The sequence below is a fragment of the Capricornis sumatraensis genome, chromosome 1, assembly GCF_032405125.1.
Source record: "Capricornis sumatraensis isolate serow.1 chromosome 1, serow.2, whole genome shotgun sequence".
NCBI lineage: Eukaryota > Metazoa > Chordata > Mammalia > Artiodactyla > Bovidae > Capricornis > Capricornis sumatraensis.
In genome coordinates, this window is record NC_091069.1 from 99,889,675 (window position 1) to 99,911,964 (window position 22,290).

The 22,290-nt window shown below is 48.4% G+C and overlaps 1 protein-coding gene across 1 annotated transcript in view; it reads left to right on the forward strand.

Annotated features, from left to right (window-relative positions):
• Positions 1-6,250: 6,250 nt before the first annotated feature.
• The window catches only part of RFX8 (regulatory factor X8), a 47,617-nt gene continuing 31,577 nt past the window's right edge, over positions 6,251-22,290 (forward strand). Inside the window, exon 1 of the mRNA XM_068967311.1 lies at positions 6,251-6,322. Within this exon, the coding sequence (XP_068823412.1) occupies positions 6,251-6,322 (72 nt within the window). The remainder of the gene's footprint in view (positions 6,323-22,290) is intronic.

Consider the following 22,290-nt stretch of genomic DNA (forward strand, 5'->3'; position numbering starts at 1 on the left):
GCTAGATAGCACGTTAAAAAGCAGAGACATTACTTTGCCAACAAAGGTCCATCTAGTCAAGGCTTTGGTTTTTCCTGTGGTCATGTATGGACGTGAGAGTTGGACTGTGAAGAAAGCTGAGCACCGAAGAATTGATGCTTTTAAACCGTGGTGTTGGAGGAGATTCTTAAGAGTCCCTTGGACTGCAAGGAGATCCAACCAGTCCATCCTAAAGGAGATCAGTCCTAGGTGTTCATTGGAAGGACTGATGCTGAAGCTGAAACTCCAATACTTTGACCACCTCATGCGAAGAGTTGACTCACTGGAAAACACCCTGATGCTGGGAGAGATTGGGGACAGGAGGAGAAGGGGACAACAGAGGATGAGATGGCTGGATGGCATCACCGACTCGATGGGCATGAGTTTGGGTAAACCCCAGGAGTTGGTGATGGACAGGGAGGCCTGCTGTGCTGCAACTCATGGAGTTGCAAAGAGTCGGACACGACTGAGTGACTGAACTGAACTGAATGACTAATGATGTTGAGCATCTTGTGCTTATTGGCCATCTGGATATCTTCTTTGGGAGAACAAAATCCTTTGCTCAGCTTTTAACAGGGCAATTCTATTGTTCTTATGGTCCCCTGGTGTCTCAGAAGGTAAAGAATCCTCCTGCAACGCAAGAGACTTGGGTTTGATCCCTGGGTCAGGAATATTCCCTGCAGAAGGGAATGGCAATTCACTGCAGTATTCTTGCTGGAGAATCCCATGGACAGAGGCACCTGGTGGGCTACAGTCCATGGGGTTGCAAAGAGTCAGACATGACTGTTCTTATCGTTCAGCTGTCCCATGTGTTTTTAATCTAGATGAAGAAGTCCTTCCTAGGGACTTTGGAGCTGTCAGTGGCCCAAGTAATAGTGGCCTGACTGAGCCTGTGTCCCTGCCACATGCCCTAATACTTAAACACACATGCCAGGCCCCTGAGAAGCGGGGTTAGGAGACAGCAAGCAGCTGGTCTCCCCAAAAGGTAGTAATTAAATAGTTCTTGAGAGAAGGACCGCTACGGCAGGGCTGCAGGTCCAGGGACTCGTCTAGGGCAGGGGGTCTCACTAGGCTCCAGTTGGAGTCGCCCCCACCTCTCCTCCCTCCAATTCCCAGCACCAGAGGTTCTCACCCCAGGTCGCAGGTTAGCATCACTAACCTCTGAGGAGCTTATAAAAGCAAGTTTGAGCAGGCCTTCCCCTCAAACCCCAGACCCTCTGGGGGTGTCTCTTGGGAGGCTACATCTTTGAAACCTGCACAAGTAACTCCAAAGCGCAGTCAAGGTTGAGGACCACGGTTGAGGGATTCACCAGATGCCCTGACCTGACTTGAACTCGGTGCGTGCACTGGGTTTTGCGTGTTGCAACCTTGTCTGACTGGTTGGCAGGGGGAAGAGCGCCGCGTGTATTTCTGTTCTACGGTCTTTGGATCCTGGGAGAAGCGAGGACACCGCCCCCCAAACCGTCCCAGCAGGCACGGGGCGTGGCCCAACGCCACCAGAGGCCCGGGGGGCCCCTCCAGACCGCCCCGCAGGACTACGCGTCCCCCCACTGCCCCCAGCAACCCCCCACCCCGCGCTCTCCAGCCCTCCTCCAACCACGCGTCCCCCATGCGCGCCCCGCCCCCGAGGTCCCCCGCCCCTGCCCAGACCTCCACGCGCCCCCTGCGGACCCCCGAGATCCCCAGCCCCTCGCTGACCCCGCGCCCCCGCGCGCCTCCTCCCGACCCCCGCGCGCCCGGCTCTAAAGTAAACAGCAGGGAGCGGCGGCGGCCCGACGGTGCCGCTGCGGACTCGCCTCCTCGGAGCAGCGGGCGAGTCTAGCCATGGCCGAGGGCGAGCCGCTCTCCCGGTTGGGCGGCGCGGGCGGCCGGGGCCTGCACAGCGGCATCATCCAGTGGTGAGCGGCCCGGGGGCGGGGGGCTCCCGGCGGATGGGAGGGGCGGGGGCGCGGCGAAGAAGGGGGCGCAGCTCCCCCCGCTGCTGCCCCTGGGACCTCCGGCCAAGTGCCAGGGGCCACCGCCTGCGCCCGGGGCAGATAAAAGGCTCGAAAGGACAGCCGTTCACACGCAGGAAGGACCAGCGTTTTCTAATGTTGGTGGGATAGGTCTAGACACACACACACACACACACACACACACACACACACACACACACACGATGGGCCATGTAGACACACACACACACACACAAAATCGGCCATTTGGGTTTCCCACCTGGGGGCTACCTTGTTGGTCTGCCAGACACACACACCATGACCCATGGGGGGTTTCCCACCTGGGAGCTCCCCGTTGGTCACACTTCCCTGCAGGAAGTAATCCAGCCCGCCCTCGAGGGGCTTGGTGGTGGGTCTGGGCTTCCATCTACATGGAGAGCACCCAGCTAGGCCAGGAGAGGAAGTGTGTTCTCTGAGTGTGCCATTCTGCCTGGGAAGTTCTCTAATTTAAGGCAAAGCCGTTTTTTTAGCTCTAACAATGCACTCCACATTTGCTTGTGAAGTTCACTTCTGGCTATTTAAATAGAGGAACTGGAAGAAAAACACCACCAGCCCTTGGGACTGATGAACTCAAGGGTTTGTAGCTCTTCCTAAGTAGCAAAATAATTGAAACCAGCCCTAAAACCTTCCCTTTAGAAGGTGAACAACGAGTAGACAGCTGATTGCTTCTCTTTTCAAGTTTTAAGGCGTATTTCTCAAGAAAAACTTTCTGAAAAATTTCAGTGGGTGAGATAGAAAAATGAACAGTGTGTTTGTGATTGGAACCTAAAAAAGTCTAAATTGGTCACCCCTTTTCTCCAAAAGGAGATTCTCGACGTCTTTTCTCTGGCATAAGAAAGAAAATCAAGAGAATAAATATTTTTTAATGTTTTAAAATTATTTTAAAATATTAAAAACAATAACCACAGTACACACAGTATTTTCCAAGTGTTTCAAGCAGACCTCTGCTTCTTTCACACTTACTCAGGCCCCTCATCGTATCAGCAACCTTCTTACAAAAAAGGGCTCTGAGGAGGCCGTTGTCAATTTTCAGGTTAGACTTTCTAGGACTGGAAAAAGTCTAGAGACTCGGAAGAATGATTCGAGATTCAAAAAAATACCTGGAGCTTCTCCTTGGGTCTTTTGTAAACTGGTGGGATGCAGGCTGCCCACGAAGCTGGTGCCCTAAAGGCAGGATGGTGTTCAAGGCCTGTGTCGCCAGTTTTGTCCCTGCAGGCCTGGGATTCCTAGGTGGGGTTGCGCTCTTCAAGCGTGGGAGGGCAGGAGGTGAGGAGGGGCAGAGTTTCCCCAGGAGGACTGCTCTCTAGGCATCCAGTCTATGAGGTGCTAGAGAAGACTCTTGAGAGTCCCTTGGACTGCAAGGAGATCAAACCAGTCAATCCTAAAGAAAATCAACCCTGAATATTCATTGGAAGGACTGATGCTGAAGCTCCCATACTTTGGCCACCTGATGCAAAGAGCAGACTCATTGCAAAAGACCCTGATGCTGGGAAAGATTGAGGGCAGGAAGAGAAGGGGATGACAGGATGAGATAGCTGGATGGCATGAAGAAGTTAGAACCCTTGTGCACTGTCGGTGGAATGTAATTTGGTGCAACCACTATGGAAAATTATAGCGATTCCTCAAAACATTGAAAAGAGAACCACCGTGTTATCCAGCAATTCCCCTTGAAAGCAGGGATTGGAACAGATATTTGTACCTCCATGTTCATAGCAGCGTTATGCACAATAGTCAGAGACGGGAGTAACCCAAGTGTCCATCAGTGGATGGATGGATAAACAAAATGTGGTCTATACATAATGCACTATTTTTCAGATATAGAAAGGAAGGAAATTCTGATGCAGACAGCAACATGGATGAACCTTGAAGACATTATGCTAAATGAAATAAGCTAGTTCCCAAAGGATAAACACTGTGTGATTTCAGTATATGAGAGGAGTCAAATGCGTTGAGACAGAAAGAAGAATGGTGATCGGCAGGGGCTGGGGGGCTTCCCAGGAAGTGCTAGCAGTAAAGAACCTGCCTGCCAATGCAAGAACCTTGAAGAGAGGAGAGTTCAATCCCTGGATCAAGAAGGTCCCCTGAAGGAGGGCACGGCAACCCACTCCAGCTTGCCTAGAGCTGGTAGGCTACAGTCCGTAGGGGTCACAAAGAGTCAGACATGACTGAAATGACTTAGTAATGCACACACACAGGCAAGGGCAGGGAATGGAGAGTGTTTCTGGCTGGTACAGAGTTTTAGATTTGTGAGAGAGCCGGAGTTCTCTGGATGGATGGTGATACACAACAAGGCACCAACAATTTCACAGTAATGAGAAGACGCTTAATGGCACTGAACTCTGCATTTTATAATATGCTTTATGGTATATATATTTTATCAGAATTTTAAAAAATGAACAGTTAAAAAAACACACAGAACCCCTCAGTTTGTAACAGAGCCAGCCTGGTGTCCTGGAGGATGTTAGAAGATGCCTTTGCAGATGTAACCAGTTAAGAGGAGCTCTCACTGGACTTGGGGGCACTGGAGTGGAGCATCCATCCACAGCCGAGGAAGGCTAAGGGTTCCTGGCATCTGCAGCAGCGAGGAGGGAAGGATGGAGCACGTGCTCCCCCAGGCCTCAGGAGGAACCGACTTGGCTGACACCTGGTTTCTGGACTGTCAGCTTCCCCAACTGTGACAGCATACATTTCTGTTGCTTAAAGCCACCTGGCCTATGGTAGTTTGTTACCTGAGGAAATCAAGACAGGGTCAAAGCTTCCTCCCATCCCCATATGATGACTTTTCCTCCTTCCAGGAAGCAGATGGGATTAACAACTGTGGCCTCTAGTTTGCAAGGAAAGTCAGTTTAGACCTCAGCATGCCTCATCCCAGAAAATAAGCTGTGCAGTAAGAAAGAAGATGCATTGTTGGTAAAGTGTTAGTCACTCAGTCGTGCCTGACTCTTTGCTACCCTGCAGACTGCCACCCACCAGGTTCCTCTGTCCATGGGATTTTCCAGACAAGGATACTGGAGTGGGCTGCCATTTCCTTCTCCGGGGGATCTTCCCGACCCAGGGATCGAACCCGGGTCTCCTGCAGTGCAGGCAGATTATTTCCTGATTAAGCTACAAAGGAAGCCCACATTGTTGGTAAATTCCCTGCTAAAAAATGCTTCTGTGTTTAAAAACTGCTGGCTTCGCCAAGGAGGAAAAGTCAGATTGGGAGATTGGAATTGACCCGTATATACTACTGATACTATGTATAAAATCGATGCCTAATGAGAACCTACTGCATAGCAGAGGGAACTCTATTCAGTGGTCTGTGGTGACCTAAATGGGAAAGAAATCCAAGAAAGAGGGGACAGATGTATATGTATAGCTAGTTCTTTACCGTCTGAGCCATCTAATTTTGATCCCTAGGTCAGGAGATCCCTGGAGAAGGAAATGACTACCCACTCCAGTATTCTTGCCTGGAAAACCTCAGGGACAGAAGAGCCTCATGGGCCACTGTCCGTGGGTTGCAACTAACTCTTCATGGCTGGTTCACTTTGCTGTACAGCAGAAACTTATGTAACTGGAAATCAACTACACTCCAATACAAATTAATTTTAAAAAATGAATCAAAATATAGTGGCTGCCCTAAGTCACTTGGGTTTAAAAGTTATGTAAACAACTGTTTCAGAGAAAGAGGGGGAGGGGAGAGCTGTGCATACATGTCCCAGGTCACAGGCACATGGGCACCGGGAAGCCACATGAGCTCCAGCTGTCACCCCCCAGGGGTGTTGACTCTATGCGGGCAGGGGGAGTGGCCTTGTTTTGTGTCCTGGTGAGTAAATACTCCTCTGTGTCATAGTTACAGAGATCTTGGCTCTCACCTTTGTAAAGTTACATGAAGCAGTGTCTGCTGAACACAATAATTTGGGCTTCTTATTAATATGCCTGCACACCAAAAAGATATAAAAGCGACAATACTGCACCATGTTGGAAGTCTAAAGTCACAATCAACATATTGATACTTAACTCTGGGCCAAGCACAAAAGGGTACATTGCAGATACTGACAGATTAGCCATGGCGTTCATTCAATAAACTAAGTATGTTTCATTTAGTTAGATCCACCCTTGTCTCTGACCCTTATGAAAGCATCCCCTTCTAGAATCACTGATGCCAGCCTCCTCTTCCTGCTCTTCCTCCCCACCCCACCCCCAGGTTGGTTGACAATTTCTGCATCTGCGAAGGATACAGTGTGCCTCGCTGCCTCATGTATGAGATTTACATGGAGACCTGTGGGCAGAATGCTCAGAACCAAGTCAACCCAGCCACATTTGGGAAGGTATGTTGTGAAGATAAAAATACAGTGTCCACTGAGTAAAAAAGTATGCAAGTTATTAATAATCAATGAGGAAATGCTGAAGAGTCGGACACGACTGAACGACTTCCCTTTCACTTTTCACTTTCATGCACGGGAGAAAGAAATGGAAACCCACTCCAGTGTTCTTGCCTGGAGAATCCCAGGAACGAGGGAGTCTGGTGAGCTTCCATCTATGGGGTCGCACAGAGTCGGACACGACTGAAGCAACTTAGCAGCAGCAACAGCAAGTGGATATAACCGGCTTCACCCTGGAAACCAGCCAGATGATGAGCCTACTTCCTCACACCTTCCCAAAGCCATCCCATCCTTTGTCCACACTTCATAGTGAGAGGCCAGGAAAGGGAAGGGTGGGGTTACATTCACCAGAGAGAATGCAGCTCTGGCAGCCCCAGAGACCCCCGGCGCTCAGCCAGGCTTGCCGGGTCATTGTTCCCTGCATAGACATGCCACATCTCAGGACCCCAGAAGCACTAAGAGCTGCCTTGTGAGGTCAAACAGCAGATCCTTCCCACAATTTACTCATATCTAGAGAACTCTTGTGCTCTCAAAGGTTTCTTCTGGAGGTTAAGAGCTCTGTCAGGGGCTTTGTTTATACCACGCAATATGCAGCAAATGTTAGCACAAGGATGGCCCATCTGAGACCCTCTACATCCAACAAATATTCATTGAGCAACTGCTACTTCAGCACTGTTTTAGATGCCGAGAGTACAGCAATTAACAGAGAACAGAGAGAAATTCCTGCCTTCACTGCACTTATTATTTTTTTATTTAAATTTACTCTATTTATGTATTTATTTTGTCTGCACTTGGGCTTTCTGTAGTTGCAGCAAGCCAGGGTTTCTCTCTGCTTGTGATGCTCGGGTTTCTCAATGCAGGAGCTTCTCTTGTTGCAGAACACAGACTCTAGAGTGCAGGCTCACTAGTTGTGGCACGTGGGTGTAGTTGGTCTGTGGCATCTTCCCGGATGGACCAAGGGTCAAACCCATATCCCCTGCCTTGGCAGGGAGATTCTTAACTACCAGTTCCTGTGTTTATTATTAGTATATTATAGTTGATGGAGACAAATAAAGAATATAAAATATATAGTCTAATAGACTAGATTGTGTAAATGGAGAAGGCACTGGCACCCCACCCCAGTACTCTTGCCTGGAGAATTCCATGGACAGAGGAGCCTGGTGGGCTGCAGTCCATGGGGTCGTGAAGAGTCGGACACCACTGAGCACATTCATGCATTGGAGAAGGAAATGGCAACCCACTCCAGTGTTCTTGCCTGGAGAATCCCGGGGACGGAGGAACCTGGTAGGTTGTCTTTGGGGTCGCACAGAGTCGGACGCGACTGAAGTGACTTAGCAGCAGCAGCAGCAGATTGTGTAAATGCTGAGTAGAGTAGAAAGAGTTAAGGATCCATGTGTGTGCCTGTGTGTGTATGTATATGGATGTGTGTGTTAGGGGAAGGCCTGTAATTTGAGGGGAGGCAAGAAGTAACTTTTGAGTCCAAACTTCCAGAAGATGAAACACTGAGTATGGGGCTATATGAGCAAAGAGCAGAGCAGGCAGAGCCAACGTCAAAGACGCAAGGCAGGAGGGGGCTGACACAGCAAGGAGGCTGCAGTGGTTGGAGGGCAGAGACCAGGGAGAGAGGATCAGAGGCTCAGTTCTGGCAGGTGGGAGAAGCCCAGGTGTGTAGGGGTCAAATCCTGGGTGTATTTGGAGGACAGCCAATAGGATTTGTTGATGGAAAGAATTAATAGAATCACAGAGCTTAATTGTTTTAGCAATAATAGCTTTCATATTGCTTCATATTTACTTTCAATCTGGTTTTCAAGAACAGACAGAATCTACTCAAAACAAGTTAACAGGATAATTTTGATTGTTATCATTTTTTAATTTTCTTTTGGCCGCACTGGGTCCTAATGGTGGCGGGGGGCTTCTGTAATTGCAGCACTCGGAACTCATTGCCCTATGGCGTGTGGGGTCTTAGTTCCTGAGCAGGGATCGAACCTTCATCCCGTGCAATGGAAGGTGGATTCTTAACCACTGGACCACCAAAGGTCTTGAAAGGAGAATTTTTTTAGAGGGATATCTCATTTAATCCAATTCCAAGAAGTTTGACCAGACCTCATAGAATCTAATCTAGTACTGCCCAATAGAAATGTAATAGGAACCAGATATATAATTTTTAAATACTCTAGATTTTCCTTTTAAAAGTTTTTAAGGTGAAATTGATTTTATAAATTTTAAATTTCACCCCAAATATTCAAAATACTATCATTTCAAGATGGAATCAGTATTTAAAACTTACTGAGTTGTTTTGTTCATTCTTCTTGCTAGATCTCAAAAATCAGATGCATTATTTCACACATAGTTGTTCAGTCACCTAGTCGTGTCCGACTCTTTGCGACCCCATGGACTGCAGCACACCAGGCCTCCCTGTGCCTCATCATCTCCCGTAATTTGCCCATGTTCATGTCCATTGCGTTAGTGATGCTGTCCAGCCATCTCATCCTCTGACACCCTCTTCTCCTTCTGCCCTCAATCTCTCCCAGCATCAGGGACTTTTCCAGTGAGTTGTCTGTTCGCATCAGATGACCAAAATACTGGAGCTTCAGCTTCAGTATCCGTCCTTCCAGTGAGTATTCAGAGTCGATCTCCCTGAAGATTGACTGTTTTGATCTCCTTGCTCTCCGGGGTACTTCCAGGAGTCTTCTCTAGCACCACAGTTCAAAGGCATTAATTCTTTGTTGTTCTGCCTTCATTACAGTCCAGCTCTCACAACCGTACATGACCACGGGGAAGACCATAGCCTTGACTGTGTGGACCCTTTACATGTACAGCCCGTCAATCAGACCAGCCCATTTCAAGCGCTCAGTGGCCACTTGTGGCTGCTGGGTCGCCTCTCAGACAACCTGGACTAGATTCTGGGTCACCAGGCATCTCCTCTCTCCCTCTGGTGTGTCTGTAAACCACTATGGGGCTGCTTCTCCTGCTAGGCCCGCTCCAGGCCGCATCCCGGAAGCCAGCGTCCCCCCCCCCCCGCGGTGTCACGATTCCCCATGATGCCGCTTGTATGGTGCTTGCTTTCCAGATGCTTTACTTGACCTTCTGCCCCAGGCCCTGACTCTGTAACGATCTGCAGGCAAGAGAGGCCTGCAGGAAGGATGGGTGGGTGGGAGGAAACAGTTGGCATCCTTAATGCTTGGTCTTGTGACAGCCGTCAGCCGAGGCAGGTAGCGTTAGAAGTCAAGGAACAAACCATGAGTGAGTAAGGTCAAGGTTCCCACAGCCTGCTACAACGCTGGGGCAGTTGACTTCATTATGGACTTCATTCAACTGACTTCATTCAGACTTCTTTCCACCGGTTATTCCCTCAAAAGGATCCTGTATTCCCAAAAGACCCTGGAGGTCACTGGTCCAACTGCATATCCAGTGACAAGCCCTTCAAAGTCACCTCCAGCTGGGAGCTTTGTATGAGAACAGGATGCCCTCTGGGGGCAGAGAGAGGCCTGGGACTCAGAGCTGTGAGGGGGCAGCGTGTTTCTCTGTGTCCGTTACAAGGAAGTGACTCTTCCCCTGGGCAAACAGTCCTCCCCCAGGATCCGTGCTTGGCAAGCAGAGCACAGGCGGATGGAAAGCCACCTGGCTCCTTGCAGGCCTTGGGGCAGCTCACAGTCTGCAGGATCAGACCCCCCTGGAGCCCCCTAGCTGGTGCTGAAATGACCTGGGGATAAGGAGCCTGCTCACGGGCCACAGAGGTGTCAGTCCAGCCTCTCTCTGGTTTCTAGTCTTTCTTCCCTTCCTGTCTGCTGCCTTTCTCAGTGTTCCTCAGCAGACAGAGTGGAACTGGCTCCTGACATGCCCTCACTTTCCATCCACTCATGGCCTGATTCTCTCGGGTTCTTTTGTTCTTTTAAACAATATGATAAGCATCTGTGAAGCCACCACCCTATAGGAACCATGTGGCCAGAAACCCCTCTCCCTGCCTTCCCCAGCTCCTGGGAACCATCAACCCCTTCATCATTATCTTGCCTTAAACATATTTTTTTTAATTTTTTGGGCTGCATTGTGCATTATGTGGGAGCTTAGTTCCCCAACCAGGGATGGAACCCGTGCCCCTGCATTGGCAGCGTGGAGTCTTAACCACTGGACCACCAGGGAAGTCCCTTTCTTGCCTTTTTAAAAAGAATCGTAGTACATTTATATCATTTCTTTTTTCCTTAAACTTCTGATCCCCTTAACCCATTTTGCCCATGCCCCACCCCTCCTGTGACCTCTGGCAGCAGCCAGTCTGTTCTTTGTGATCAGTGAGGTTTTTATTTGTTGGTTTGTTTTTAGTTTTGCTTTTGTTTTGTCACTGTTTTTTTAGATTCCACATATAAGCAAGATCATACCATCTTCGGCTTCCTCTGTCTGACTTATTTTATAGATTGCATTTCTTTCAAAAAGCCCAGTTTTAATTTTTGTGGCTTGACTTTTTTTAGAAGGAAATCATGTTATGTGTCATCTTTGGGGACTTGTTCCACTTCCTCTTACATCAAGACTCCTCTGCATTCGTTTGACTGCTGTGTAATAGTTCAGTTGACTCGTTCGCTCTCCTATTGATGAGCATTTGGGTTGTTTCCCAATTTTGCTGTTATGAATATTCACATGTGTCTCCTACTGTGCACGTGGAGCTGTTCTCTTGGGTGTGTGTCTGGGGGTGAATTTGCAAGCTGATGGGTTATTTGACATCATTTTCTGAAATGATGGCTCCTGTTGGGCTCCCATTGGGCACCCATGGGCAATTCTGTGAATTCCAGTGATGTTTCCAAAGCACTGATATTCACCGCTCCACTGAATATTCTTGGCTCTCAACTTTTAACTTCCCTGCCCATTTGTTTCATTATGACTTCAATGTATTGGTGTTTCTCTTCAAAGATAGGTTCCCCAAGGGTACAACTCAGTGTCTCAGGAGGGCTCAGGATGGAGCTTTTATTTTTATTTTGTTTTACTTCTTTGGGTAATAACCCTTTTATCCTTCCCTGCCATTATGTTGGTTTCATTTAAAGCTTGTGGTCAGCAAAAGTTTTTTTTTTTAATCACTATTTTTAATCACCATTTTTTTTTAACACACGAATTAGAAGTAAGGTGGCTCAGTGATGAAGAATCCACTTGCCAATGCAGGAGACACAAGAGATGCGGCTTCAATTCCTGGGTTGGGAAGATCCCCTGGAGTAGGAAATGACAACCCACTCCTGTATTCTTGCCTGGGAAATCCCATGGACAGAGGAGCCTGGTGGGCTACAGTCCTGGGGGTTGCAAAAAAGTCAGACAACACTGAGAGACTGGGCACAGGCCTCCCAAAACTGCTTTGTAAACTGTAAAACACTCCAGATAAATAGAATATTTTGTCCTTGTTATCAGATTGTTGTCAAGCAGATGGGTGTTGGAACCCAAGAGTGGCTGTTTCCTTATTCCAAGTTGTAGCTTCTTAGTTCTGACCTGCTGAATCTTCTAGACTCAGAGTCATCCAGCTGTGTCAGCTGCTGAAGCTCACATGTAGCCCTCCCTCAATAAATCAAAAGTGATGTGGGAACGAATGAGGTGTTAGGCTCTGGAGCTCCCTGAATGTCTCTGGGTGAGGTCTTCCAACCCACCAGGAACTCCCCAGCTGTCTTATCACTCAGCCCACATTTTGCCCTTTCATCACTCAACATATTGGGACACTTCCTCTAAGGCTTTTGAGTCTGGGCATCCTGGCACTACAGCACTTTCCTTATCTGGCAGCCTTATCAGATGGGAGCGGGGTGACTTGAGCTTGACACATTTGGGCTCTGGATCATCCCTGCCTCCTTTTTTAAGAAACCTAAGGCTCCTGTTCAAAACCTCTCTTCGATTTCCTTCTCAGTCGTTTCTCATCCAGGGTGGTCCCACTGCAGTGTTCCAAAGAAAGTGTTAAAAAGAGCCTCTGGTATGATCGTGGGCATTTGTCCAGTGTTTTTGATCTTCCGACTTCCTTTCAAATCCATCCCCCAAGACACTGGGGTCCTGGCTTTCAGTTCCTGTTGGGAATTTGCCCAAAGAATGAGCCAGTTCAGTGGTGCTGGTCTTGGAAAGGGACTCTGAGTTGCTGAATCTGTGACTCAAAGAAGGGAGAGGAAGGGGAAAAGGATGTGATCCCAAAGCTTGTTTACAAGAGAAACAGCAAAATACCCACTTCTCACTTCCTGCCTCTTCCCCTGGGAATGGAGTTGATTCCAGGTTCCACACAAGTTCCTGTGCAGATGTTGGGGTGTTTCTTGCTCTGCTCCACAGTCCCGGGTACATGACGGGTCATCTCACTCCCAGTGCAAGTAACAGGCTTACGAGGATGAGGAAACTTCCCGAACGCGGACTTCATTTTTTTCAAAGTAACATTTCCTGATGCTTTTCTGATTATGAAATAATACATTCCCTTAATAGAAAATGTGGAGATTTGAGAAACGTGTACAAAAGAAGAAGGCAAATGTTGGCCATGGCCTCATTGTCCAGAAATGCAGCCTGACCTCCCTAGAAATGTTGGGTAATACAAAGCCCCATTGTCATTCTGGTTTACCAAAGGGTACCTGTCTAACAAGGTCCAGCCCCATGTGACATCCACACTCTGAGTTAAAGTGGAATGGTTTCCCCAATCCTCCAGCAAGGTTTCTCATGAGCAGACTACTAGGAATGGGGACCTCCTTTTCCTCCCTCCCCTCTCCCACCACCTCTCTGGGTTTTGGGAGAAGTAAAAGTGGACGGAAAATTTCTACCACACATCTTCACATTTGGGGGCTAGGCAGACCCTTGTCTCCTGGTCCCCCAAGGGGCTTCTGCAGAGCAACCCTTGAGAATGTTCTAGAATGCATCCCTGGCTTTAGTGAATGACTCATTCCAAAGCCTGACTGCCCATCCTGGGGCCTTGCTAGGCAGAATCTGGGCCTTCTCACCTGTCAGCTCTGTTTTTTTTTTTTTTTTTTATGATTTTTTTGTTTAATATGGGCCATTTTTTAAAATTTTCTTAAAAGTCTTTAATTGAACTTGTTACATTAATGCTTCTGTTTCATGTTTTGGTTTTCTGGCAACGAAACATGTGGGATCTTAGCTTCCTTACCAGGAATCAAACCCACATCCACTGTATTGGAAGGTGAACTCTTTACCACAGGACTGCCGGGGAAGTCCCCTACCTGTCAGCTCTTTATCACGTGTGGCCAGCGTCTGGCTGTGGAAACTTCTCAGCCATTTTTGTCTTGAACAGGCTGTGGGTGTGTTGGAGCCAGGGCAGCGACCACACTCCTCAGCCTGTCCCCAAAGCCACTGGCCAGCTGTCTCTCATTGACTTGGAGTCCTGTACCCAAGCCAGACATTGAATGCAGGGGCCTCAACATCAGTCCTTGATGCTAATTCTTGAATCTTCTTCCCCAGGGTCTGAGGTAATTGGACTACCCCATCCTACCCACTCTTCACAGGTCAAGGGGTGATCTGAGGGAGCTCTGAGGGAGAGGCTCTGAGGGAGCTGTGAGCAAGATAAGGTCTGCAGGAGTGCTGAGAGAGCAAGGCTCTGAGGGAGGGAGGGCTGGCTGAGGGAGCCAGGCTTTCAGGGAGCTCTGAGTGAGAGGGTCTGAGGGTCTGAGGGGGCTCTGATCCAGAGACTCTGAGGGAGTGCTGAGAAAGGGAGGCTTTGAGGGAGCTCTGATCCAGAGAGGCTCTGAGGGAGCTGTGAGTAAGACAGGGTCTGAGGGGCCAGTGTGGGAGAGAGGCTCTGAGGGAGCAAATCTGGGGGAGCGCTGAGGGAGGGAGAGTCTGGGGGAGCACAGCTCTGGGGGAGTCCTGAGGGAGCACGGCTCTGGGGGAGCTGGAGTGAGGGATGGGCTGCTGGTCTGAGGGAACTCTGATCCAGAGAGGCTCTGAGGGAGCGCTGAGTGAGAGAGGGTCTGATGGTCTGAGGGAGCTGTGAAAGAGAGAGACTCTGTGGGAACTCCTGAGGAGGGACTTTTTTGAGGCAGCTCTGATTGAGGGAAGCTCTGAGGGAGCCGCGATGAAGAGGCGTCGGGGGAGCTCTGAGTGAGGAAGGGTCCTCGGAAGCTCTGAGTGGAAAAGGGTGTGAGGGTGAGGGAGCTCTGGAGGTTAGTTGGTCGGAGCTAGTTCTGAGGAAGAGAGGGTCCGAGGGAGCTCTGAGTGAGGGTGGGTCTGAGGCAGCTGTGAGGGAGGGAAGCCCTGAGGCTCTGAGGGAGGGAGCTTCTGAGGGAGCCTCTGAGGGAGCTCTCCTGTCAACGGTTTCATGTCTGTTTCAGTTCTCCTTCCTTGATTTGGCCTCATGACTTTGATGTTAATTGTGCCAGACCGAAAGCAATTATACTCCAATTAAAATATATGTAAAGTAAATATGGAAAAAAAATAACGTTCCAGACCTGCCCTCCTCTCCCTTTCTGTGCCTCCACACCCGGTCCGGTGGGGCGAAGGGAAGTAGGGGAGCCTTCCTATAGGAAGAGGCAGGCAGGAGAAATGTTTCATGACATCCAACCCTCCCACTTGGAAGCTGAGAATAAAAGAGAGAGGAAGGCAGACCCAGAGACGAAGAGAATATGGAAGAAATCATTACATGGCCGCCTGGAACATCCTGCCCTCCTGCTCTGTAGTTTTGCAATTTTACCAGAACACAGGATTTCCCTTTCCAACAGTCATGCACTTGGATACTATGTTTGTCACAGACCTTTAGACAGAACAGACTTCTGGTTTTTAAAAAATATAATTGGTCATAAATATCATATCAGTGCTAACAGAATGTACATCAGAAAGATAGTGGGTAGGGAGGGAGGTGGGAGGGAGGCTCAAGAGGGAGGAGACGTGTATACCTATGGCTGATCCATGTTGATGTTTGACAGAAACCAACACAGATACTGTAAAGCAATCATCCTTCTGGTAAAAATAAATAAAAATTTAAAAAAAAAAGATAGTGGGGATGGGGACTTCCCTGGTGGTCCAGTGGTTAGGACTCTGCCTTCCCAATGCAGGTTTGATCCCTGGTTGGAAAACTAAGATTCCACAGCCACTTGGCATGGCCAAAAATAAATAAATAACTGATGGGGAGATGAAACATTGAGTCAGAAGTAGCTCTCATTTAATATTTTGTAACATTTGCTAGCCAAATCTTTCAAATGAAAAGTAAATGAATAAATTTTAAAATGAAAATGCCAATCACATTGGAAAAAGGAGAGTCGCATGATGGACTGTTTTGCGGTGTTAGTAATGCCCTGTTTTTAGAGGATTTTTAATGACAAGGGGAAATGTTTACAGTACAAGGTAGGGGGAAGAAAGTGGGAAGCAGAGCTGCTGACACGAGAATTGTGACGATGCCAGTATTTCCAGTGTAGACTTGCAGAATCCACTCACACAGTGAGGCTTTGGGAAAAAGTCAGGAATGAACTGCGTTGGAGTTTACATGGTGGTTTCCTTGGAGTGCTGTGTTTTCTTCTTTATACGTGTCTGATTATTCCAAATTTCATTTATTTATATTTTATTTATGATTAGAAAAGAGGGAATACAGTTTAAACATGGCAAGAGATGAAGCTGAAAGTTCTGTTTCTAAATTTTAAAATTGTAACTTTACATCTAACTTATTCCTTTAGCTCGTGCACTTGGTTTTCCCTGATCTTGGCACCCGGAGGCTGGGAACGAGAGGCAGTGCCAGGTAGGTTGATCATTTTGGTTTTATTCTAAATGTTAAAAACACACATTTTGAAAAATCACAAAATGGATGACCAAAAAGTGCAAAACTAAACAAACTATAAATATCAACTCTTCGCAAAGAATTTCCATAATTAAATGAAATTCCCAGTGCCTGGTACAATTCAGGTGATGCCAGAACCGAATTTGAGTCTCTGTTTTCTCAAGAGATTGTGTTAAAGTACAAAAGTCACAGTGTATTTTTCTGTTTCAACACTTTCAGTGTTTAGACATGTAAATGCCTAATAGTTAAGTAATGATAGCCCTAGAACAATAAAACTATTTTAATTACTCTTTGAACTAAAATTGCTAAGTGTTCCATCTAATTCACATATTTGAATTATATTCAAGAGACCAAGGTACCCAGGTGATATTTTTAACACAAAAGGAAATTCCAGCATTATCGGGTGCATCCTGTTATAATTATCACTCAGTTATCATTGTTACTTGTTGTTTGTTTTAAATCAAGAAAAGTCAGGAGAAATCAGTGAGAGCCAGAAGTCACTAAGAAGGGACAGAAGCCAAGTTAGGGAAGGACTTGCCACCCATGAAGGAGCTGAAGGCATGGGAAGTGTTTGCCAAGTTAAGCATTGGGCAATAGTTAATTTGAAAAAAAAAAAATTGTTGGGCTGCTATGAGCCCATACAAGCTGCTGCCTTTCCTAGGCTTAGCAGAGGAGGAACCAAACTTCCTCCTGGGGGTTTGAGAACCTGAGTCCATTCAGCAGAGGGAACACTGGCCTTGGTCTGCATTTCTTTGAGAAGGTCAATGGCAGAGACGACAGGAGGCTTTCCCTGTGGCATCTCTCAGATTCAAGTGTCATAAGTCGGGAAAGCAGAGGAGGACATACGCGAACTTGTTTCAGAGCCGATGCGTGTGAGATAGTATGAAATGGTCCACCTACCAGAGCCTGGTCAGGCTGAATGACTGACTAGCTTTTCCTGCTAAATGGGGTCAATGATGAAACCCAGAGAACAGCTCTAAGTCTTCCTTGGCTAGTCTGTCCTGTCTCTTCTCTAAAGCCCACTTAGTGGTTTGATACCATCTTTAAGACCGTGTTTATTTTTCAGGTATCATTACGACGGAATCTGTATCAAGAGAAGTTCTTTCTTCTATGCCCAGTATTGCTACCTTCTGGGTGAAAAAAGGTGCCCCAGGTTAGTACCTGTCACTTAGGTATTTTGGCCTTGGTCACAGCCTGATTCCTATTAGGACCATTGGTACTTGCTTTGACTTGAATTGGCTCTTTGGCTGTTGTGCCATTCATCCTTCTTAAGGATGGAAGCATGCACGTCACATCAGCACGCCTCTGACATGGACAACGTCAATCCTCTGACATGGAAACGTGTACCGTGTTCATTTCCTCAGTTATGGATCATTTTCATCATCATCTCAACGGCCAGGGCCATTTTGCACCGTCTTTGTTCTTCTCCTCTGTCAAATTTGATAGAATTGGCCACGTCCTTCTTGAAATTTCCTTTAGCCCTCAGGACTCTGCGTCATCCAGTCCCTTCCCTAGAATGAGCCCTTCTTGGTCTCCTGACATCTCCCCTCCCCACCAGGACAGGCATCTCCCAGAGACCCGACGCTTCATCGTTAATGACGCTTTTCCTACACTTTGAGCCCAGGACACCGCATTCTTTTCTTTCACCTGCTGCTCCCTCCATGGATGAGTCCTCCTTCTGAATCACTTCTCCTGCTCCTCATCTCACCCACCCCTGGGGATGTTCTATTTGGCCGTCTCCTGGATGTTTCCATGCAGGAGACCCACTGGTCCCTCCCACTGAAGACGTAGAACTTTAACTTCATCACTGAAGACGTAGAACTTTAACTTCATTCTCTCCCTCCCGTCACCTCTGCCTCTTGACGCCCTCATTTCCATCTGTGATCCCAAAAGATAGAACCTATGCAGAGGGTCACCCCACAGCCCTCCCTGACTCCCCGGGTCACAAGTCCTCTTAATCCTCCTCTCCTGGATCTCCTGATGGCTCTTCCTGGCTACAGGTGTTTCCTGTATGTCCTCACGATGTCATCTCACATCGAGATTATTTTCATGGGTCCTGTGTAAGCTCCCTCCCTTCACCTCACCACTGTCTGAACACAGCCACGAGACTAACCTGCCCCTAGTTCTTCAGTGTTTCTCTCTCTTGCTCGGAAATCTCAGGAGCTTGCTCTTACCTCCTGTGTAGAGCCTACAGCCCCCTCTTCCCAGACTGGTGACCGTCCCCAGCTCCTTCTGTAGGCACTTCTCATCCACGTTGCCAATTTCTCCCGAATGCACAGCCTTGGTGTCAGCCATGCTCGCTTTGCTCTGAGGACATCAATCAAATGCGCGTCTGTCTTGGCTCCCCGTCAATGCAAGATGTCATTCGTTCTCTCTCAATCCAGCTATCAATCCAACTGCTTGGATGAATCCCCAGGGAATTACAGAGTGGGGGGGGAAAACCATCTCCAAGGGTTCCATGCTGTGTGATTTCGTTTATAAAACATTTTGAAATGACAAAGTTTTTCTTTCCTTTCTAGTTGAAGGGTAGTTGATTCACAATGTTGTGTTAGTTTTCAAGTGTAGAGCAAAATGATTCACACACACACACACACACACACACATACACACACACACACATATGTTTTCATAGTCTTTTCCATTATGGTTTATCACAGAATATTGACTACAGCTCCCTGCGCTCTACAGCAGGACCTTGTTTATCCATCCTATGTATAATAGTTTACATCCGCTAATCCCACCCCCCAAATCCATCCCTCCCCCACCCTCCTTGTCTTTGACTGCGTCAAGCCTGTTCTCTATGTCTGTGACCCTGTTTGTGTCTTGTAGATTTGTTTGTTTGTGTCATATTTCAGGTTCCACAAATAAGTGATATCATGTGATATTTGTGAAATGGCAAAGTTTCTGGAATGGAGGACAGCTTCCTCCTTGCCGGGAGTTAGGGACGTTGGGCTGAGGGAGCAAGAGATGGTGCAGCCACAGTCACCTTGTGATGAGACACGCTCTGTGTCTCAGCCGCGGTGCTGGATGCAAGCGTTTCCATAGGCGGGCTACATGCCCACATGCAAAAATGAGTTTAAGTAAGACTTGGGAAACCCGAGTGAGATCAGTGAATTTGTATCAGTGTCAAAACCCAGATTGTGATATTGTACTAGAGCTTGGCAGGATGTCACCATTGGGGGAGATCAGGCAGAGGTAAAATGGAGCTCTCTGAATGATTATTTTATTTTTTATTGGAGTATAATTGCTTTATAATGTTGTGTTGGTTTCTGCTGTACAATGAAATGAGTCAGCCATAGGTATTCATACATCCCCTCCCTCTTGGACCTCCCTCCTTTCCCCTCGCCCCATCTCCACCCCTCTAGGTCATCACAGAGTGGAGTCAGAAAAAGAAAAACAAATACCGTATATTAACACATATATGTGAACTCTAGAAAAACGTTGGTGATGAACCTATTTGCAGGGCAGGGGTAGAGACACAGACATACAGAACAGACATGTGGACACAGCAGGGGAAGGGGAGGGGGGGTGAACTGAGAGAGGAGGACTGAGGTACAGATACTGTATGTGTGTAAAACAGACTGCTGGCGGGGGGGCCTGCTGTTAGCGCAGGGAGCTCAGCTCAGGACCCTGAGTGATTTCTTACCCCTGCTACCTACATTACAAATAATGAATCAAGCCTGACCCTTCAGTCCAGGAAAACACGTGATGGCAGGTCCTAGGAAGTGGCCAGTCTTCCCCTGCCAACGTCTTCTGCTGGCGTCCATTCCCGCTTCGGCAGTTAGAGCCCAGACTGTCCCTGAGTCTCAGAGCCCTCCTCACTCTGGCCTGTGTGTGTGTGTGTGTGTGTGTGTGTGTGTGTGTGTGTGTGTGTGTGTGTGTTGGGGGCCGGGGGCTGGACAGGTAGCACAGGTGTTCACCTGTGCCCTAACCAAGCACTCCCCCTCTGTCCTCACACACCTGGAAGTAGGCAGGTCACTGTGTCAGCCCAGGGCACACCCTCAGGTCCCGCTGTTACAAGCTCACTAGCATTCAGAACCTGGAGGGGATCCCCCAGCCAACCACAGACCAGCATCTTCCTTGCTCCCTGGAGTGACGGCTCCAGTGAGCCAGGTGCTTCTCTGAAGGTGCAGGCAACTGAGGTCTGATTAGCACTTTCCTGCTAATATTTGCCTCTGGAAGGAAAAGGCATCTGGATTTTTCAAGGGCATCTTGTGTTGTTGTTGTTGTTGTTGTTGTTTTCTGGACCTCATGTTAAGGAAAGAAATGGAAACCGCGGATGAGAGCATCAGCATAGAGATTTGGCTGGGAGCCAGGCTGGTGGCTTTAAGGGACTCTGGGGGCCTTTCACTTTCTCATCACTGCCACCACCAGGCACTGCAGAAAAAGCAGGTAATCTAATCACAATCAGTTTAGTCTTGAGATAAGCCCCTGTCTCCTCCCTGTCTCCTCATACCGTCCCTCGGAGCCCTTTCAGAGGAGAAACTCTACTGTCAGCTCTCTGCCACCACCCACCACGCCCTGTCCCTGACGCCAGCAGCTTAGCAGGAGGACAGGATCCCTAGCCAGGGACATCTTTCACTGGACTCCTCACAGGCGGCCCAGGAGCAAGCAGCCTGGGAACCCTGGTGTCTGCAGCGTTTGTTTTCCCTGGAGGTGAGGGGGGGCGGGCAGGGGTGGACGACCATGTTGTGGTGGGTCCCACTGAAAACTGCTGAGGCAGCATTTCCAAGAAGAGACCAAGATTTGATTTGCAAAACCAACGAGCAGCTTGAGGCTTTTTTTTTTTTAAAGGAAAATGACTATAAATATGCAGCTTGTGCCAGATGCAAAGGAGCCCTTTCCTAACTCCAGGATACTTCTGCCCTGCTCCCCTCTCCAGGGTAACATCTTTATACAGGGAACAGACCTCCCCAGATCCCAGTCTTGTTTAGCTGGCAGCCGGACTGAGCTCTGGACCAAGGTCTAAGCGCTGACCTAGAAATTCTTGGAGGATGGAGGCCAAAGTATAAAATGCTCTGTTATCGATCGTCCGGGGAAGGGGAGGGAAATGGAGAGAGAGTGTGTGTCGTTGTCACATCTAGAGAAACAGCTCTGCTTAACGTGTTTATTCTCTACCTCCTAAACACCATTCCTGGCTGACATATCACAAGGAAAACTCTGTCATTTTCCAAATAGATGAGACCCTGGTCTATCTAATGTGACTTCTGGGGTTAGTGGGACAGAGGCCCAGGTTTCTCTCAGGAAATATGAAAACTAGCCCTTGCCCTCATCCATCCCCCAGTCCACACACACGCGCGCACACACACACACACACACACACACTCACTCACTCACTCACTCACTCACTCACTCAGCTTTTCCAACTTAGCATATTAAAAGCCAGTAAAAAGCTTCTAAAATGGGGCCTTCCCGAGTCACGCCTGCCTTTGTTCTCTGTGCCTTTGTTCCTCTGCCAGCTCGTGAGCTCAGGGGGCTGCCTGGCAGCCTGCAGAACCCAGGACCTTGGGTCCATGGCTGGCTGGTTGTGCCCAAGGGAGCAGAAAGGCTCCGGTTTATCTTTCACATTCATCACCCTGGGAGGGCGAGTTCAAGGGAGCCGTCAGCCAAGCGATCGTGGGCACCGCAGACCCAGAACATCTCGGTGACTTCGTGGAGTCTTTCCCGTGGAGTCCACGTGGCCCCAGCGCCTGCAGGAGATAAACCCTCCTGGGGCCAGCCCTCCCCCCACAGCAGGGCTCTGCTGAGTCCCTGGCGGCCTCCTTCTCAGGTATAATCAGGGGTCCAAGTTGCAACCCGCACTTGGGCCGTGTCCACCCTGTGCTTTGCAAGGCTGGTTGGAACTTGTTAAGGTGTTTAGTTTTTTTTAGAAAAAATAGGCATTACCTGGTTGTTGTCTAGCAGCTCACAAAACATAGGTGTGGAGGATCCCGCCCTGGACTGCACCCTTGCTGGGGGAGATTTGAAAAGCAGATGAAGCTCCCAAACCATCTCACCTGTTCAAAGCACCCCTCACATCCTCCTCTCCAGCCCAGACGCCCAGACAAGGTGGCATGCCATCTGCCGAGGAGGGCTGGCTTCCGGTTGCTGTTTTCCCTTGTGAACGATAGACTTTCAGCAGTTTCAAAGGTGTCCCGTTAGATCATCATTTTGTAATTAAGTTGCCCATAAAAATCTAATGGGAATAGAGTTAAGCAATGTAAAA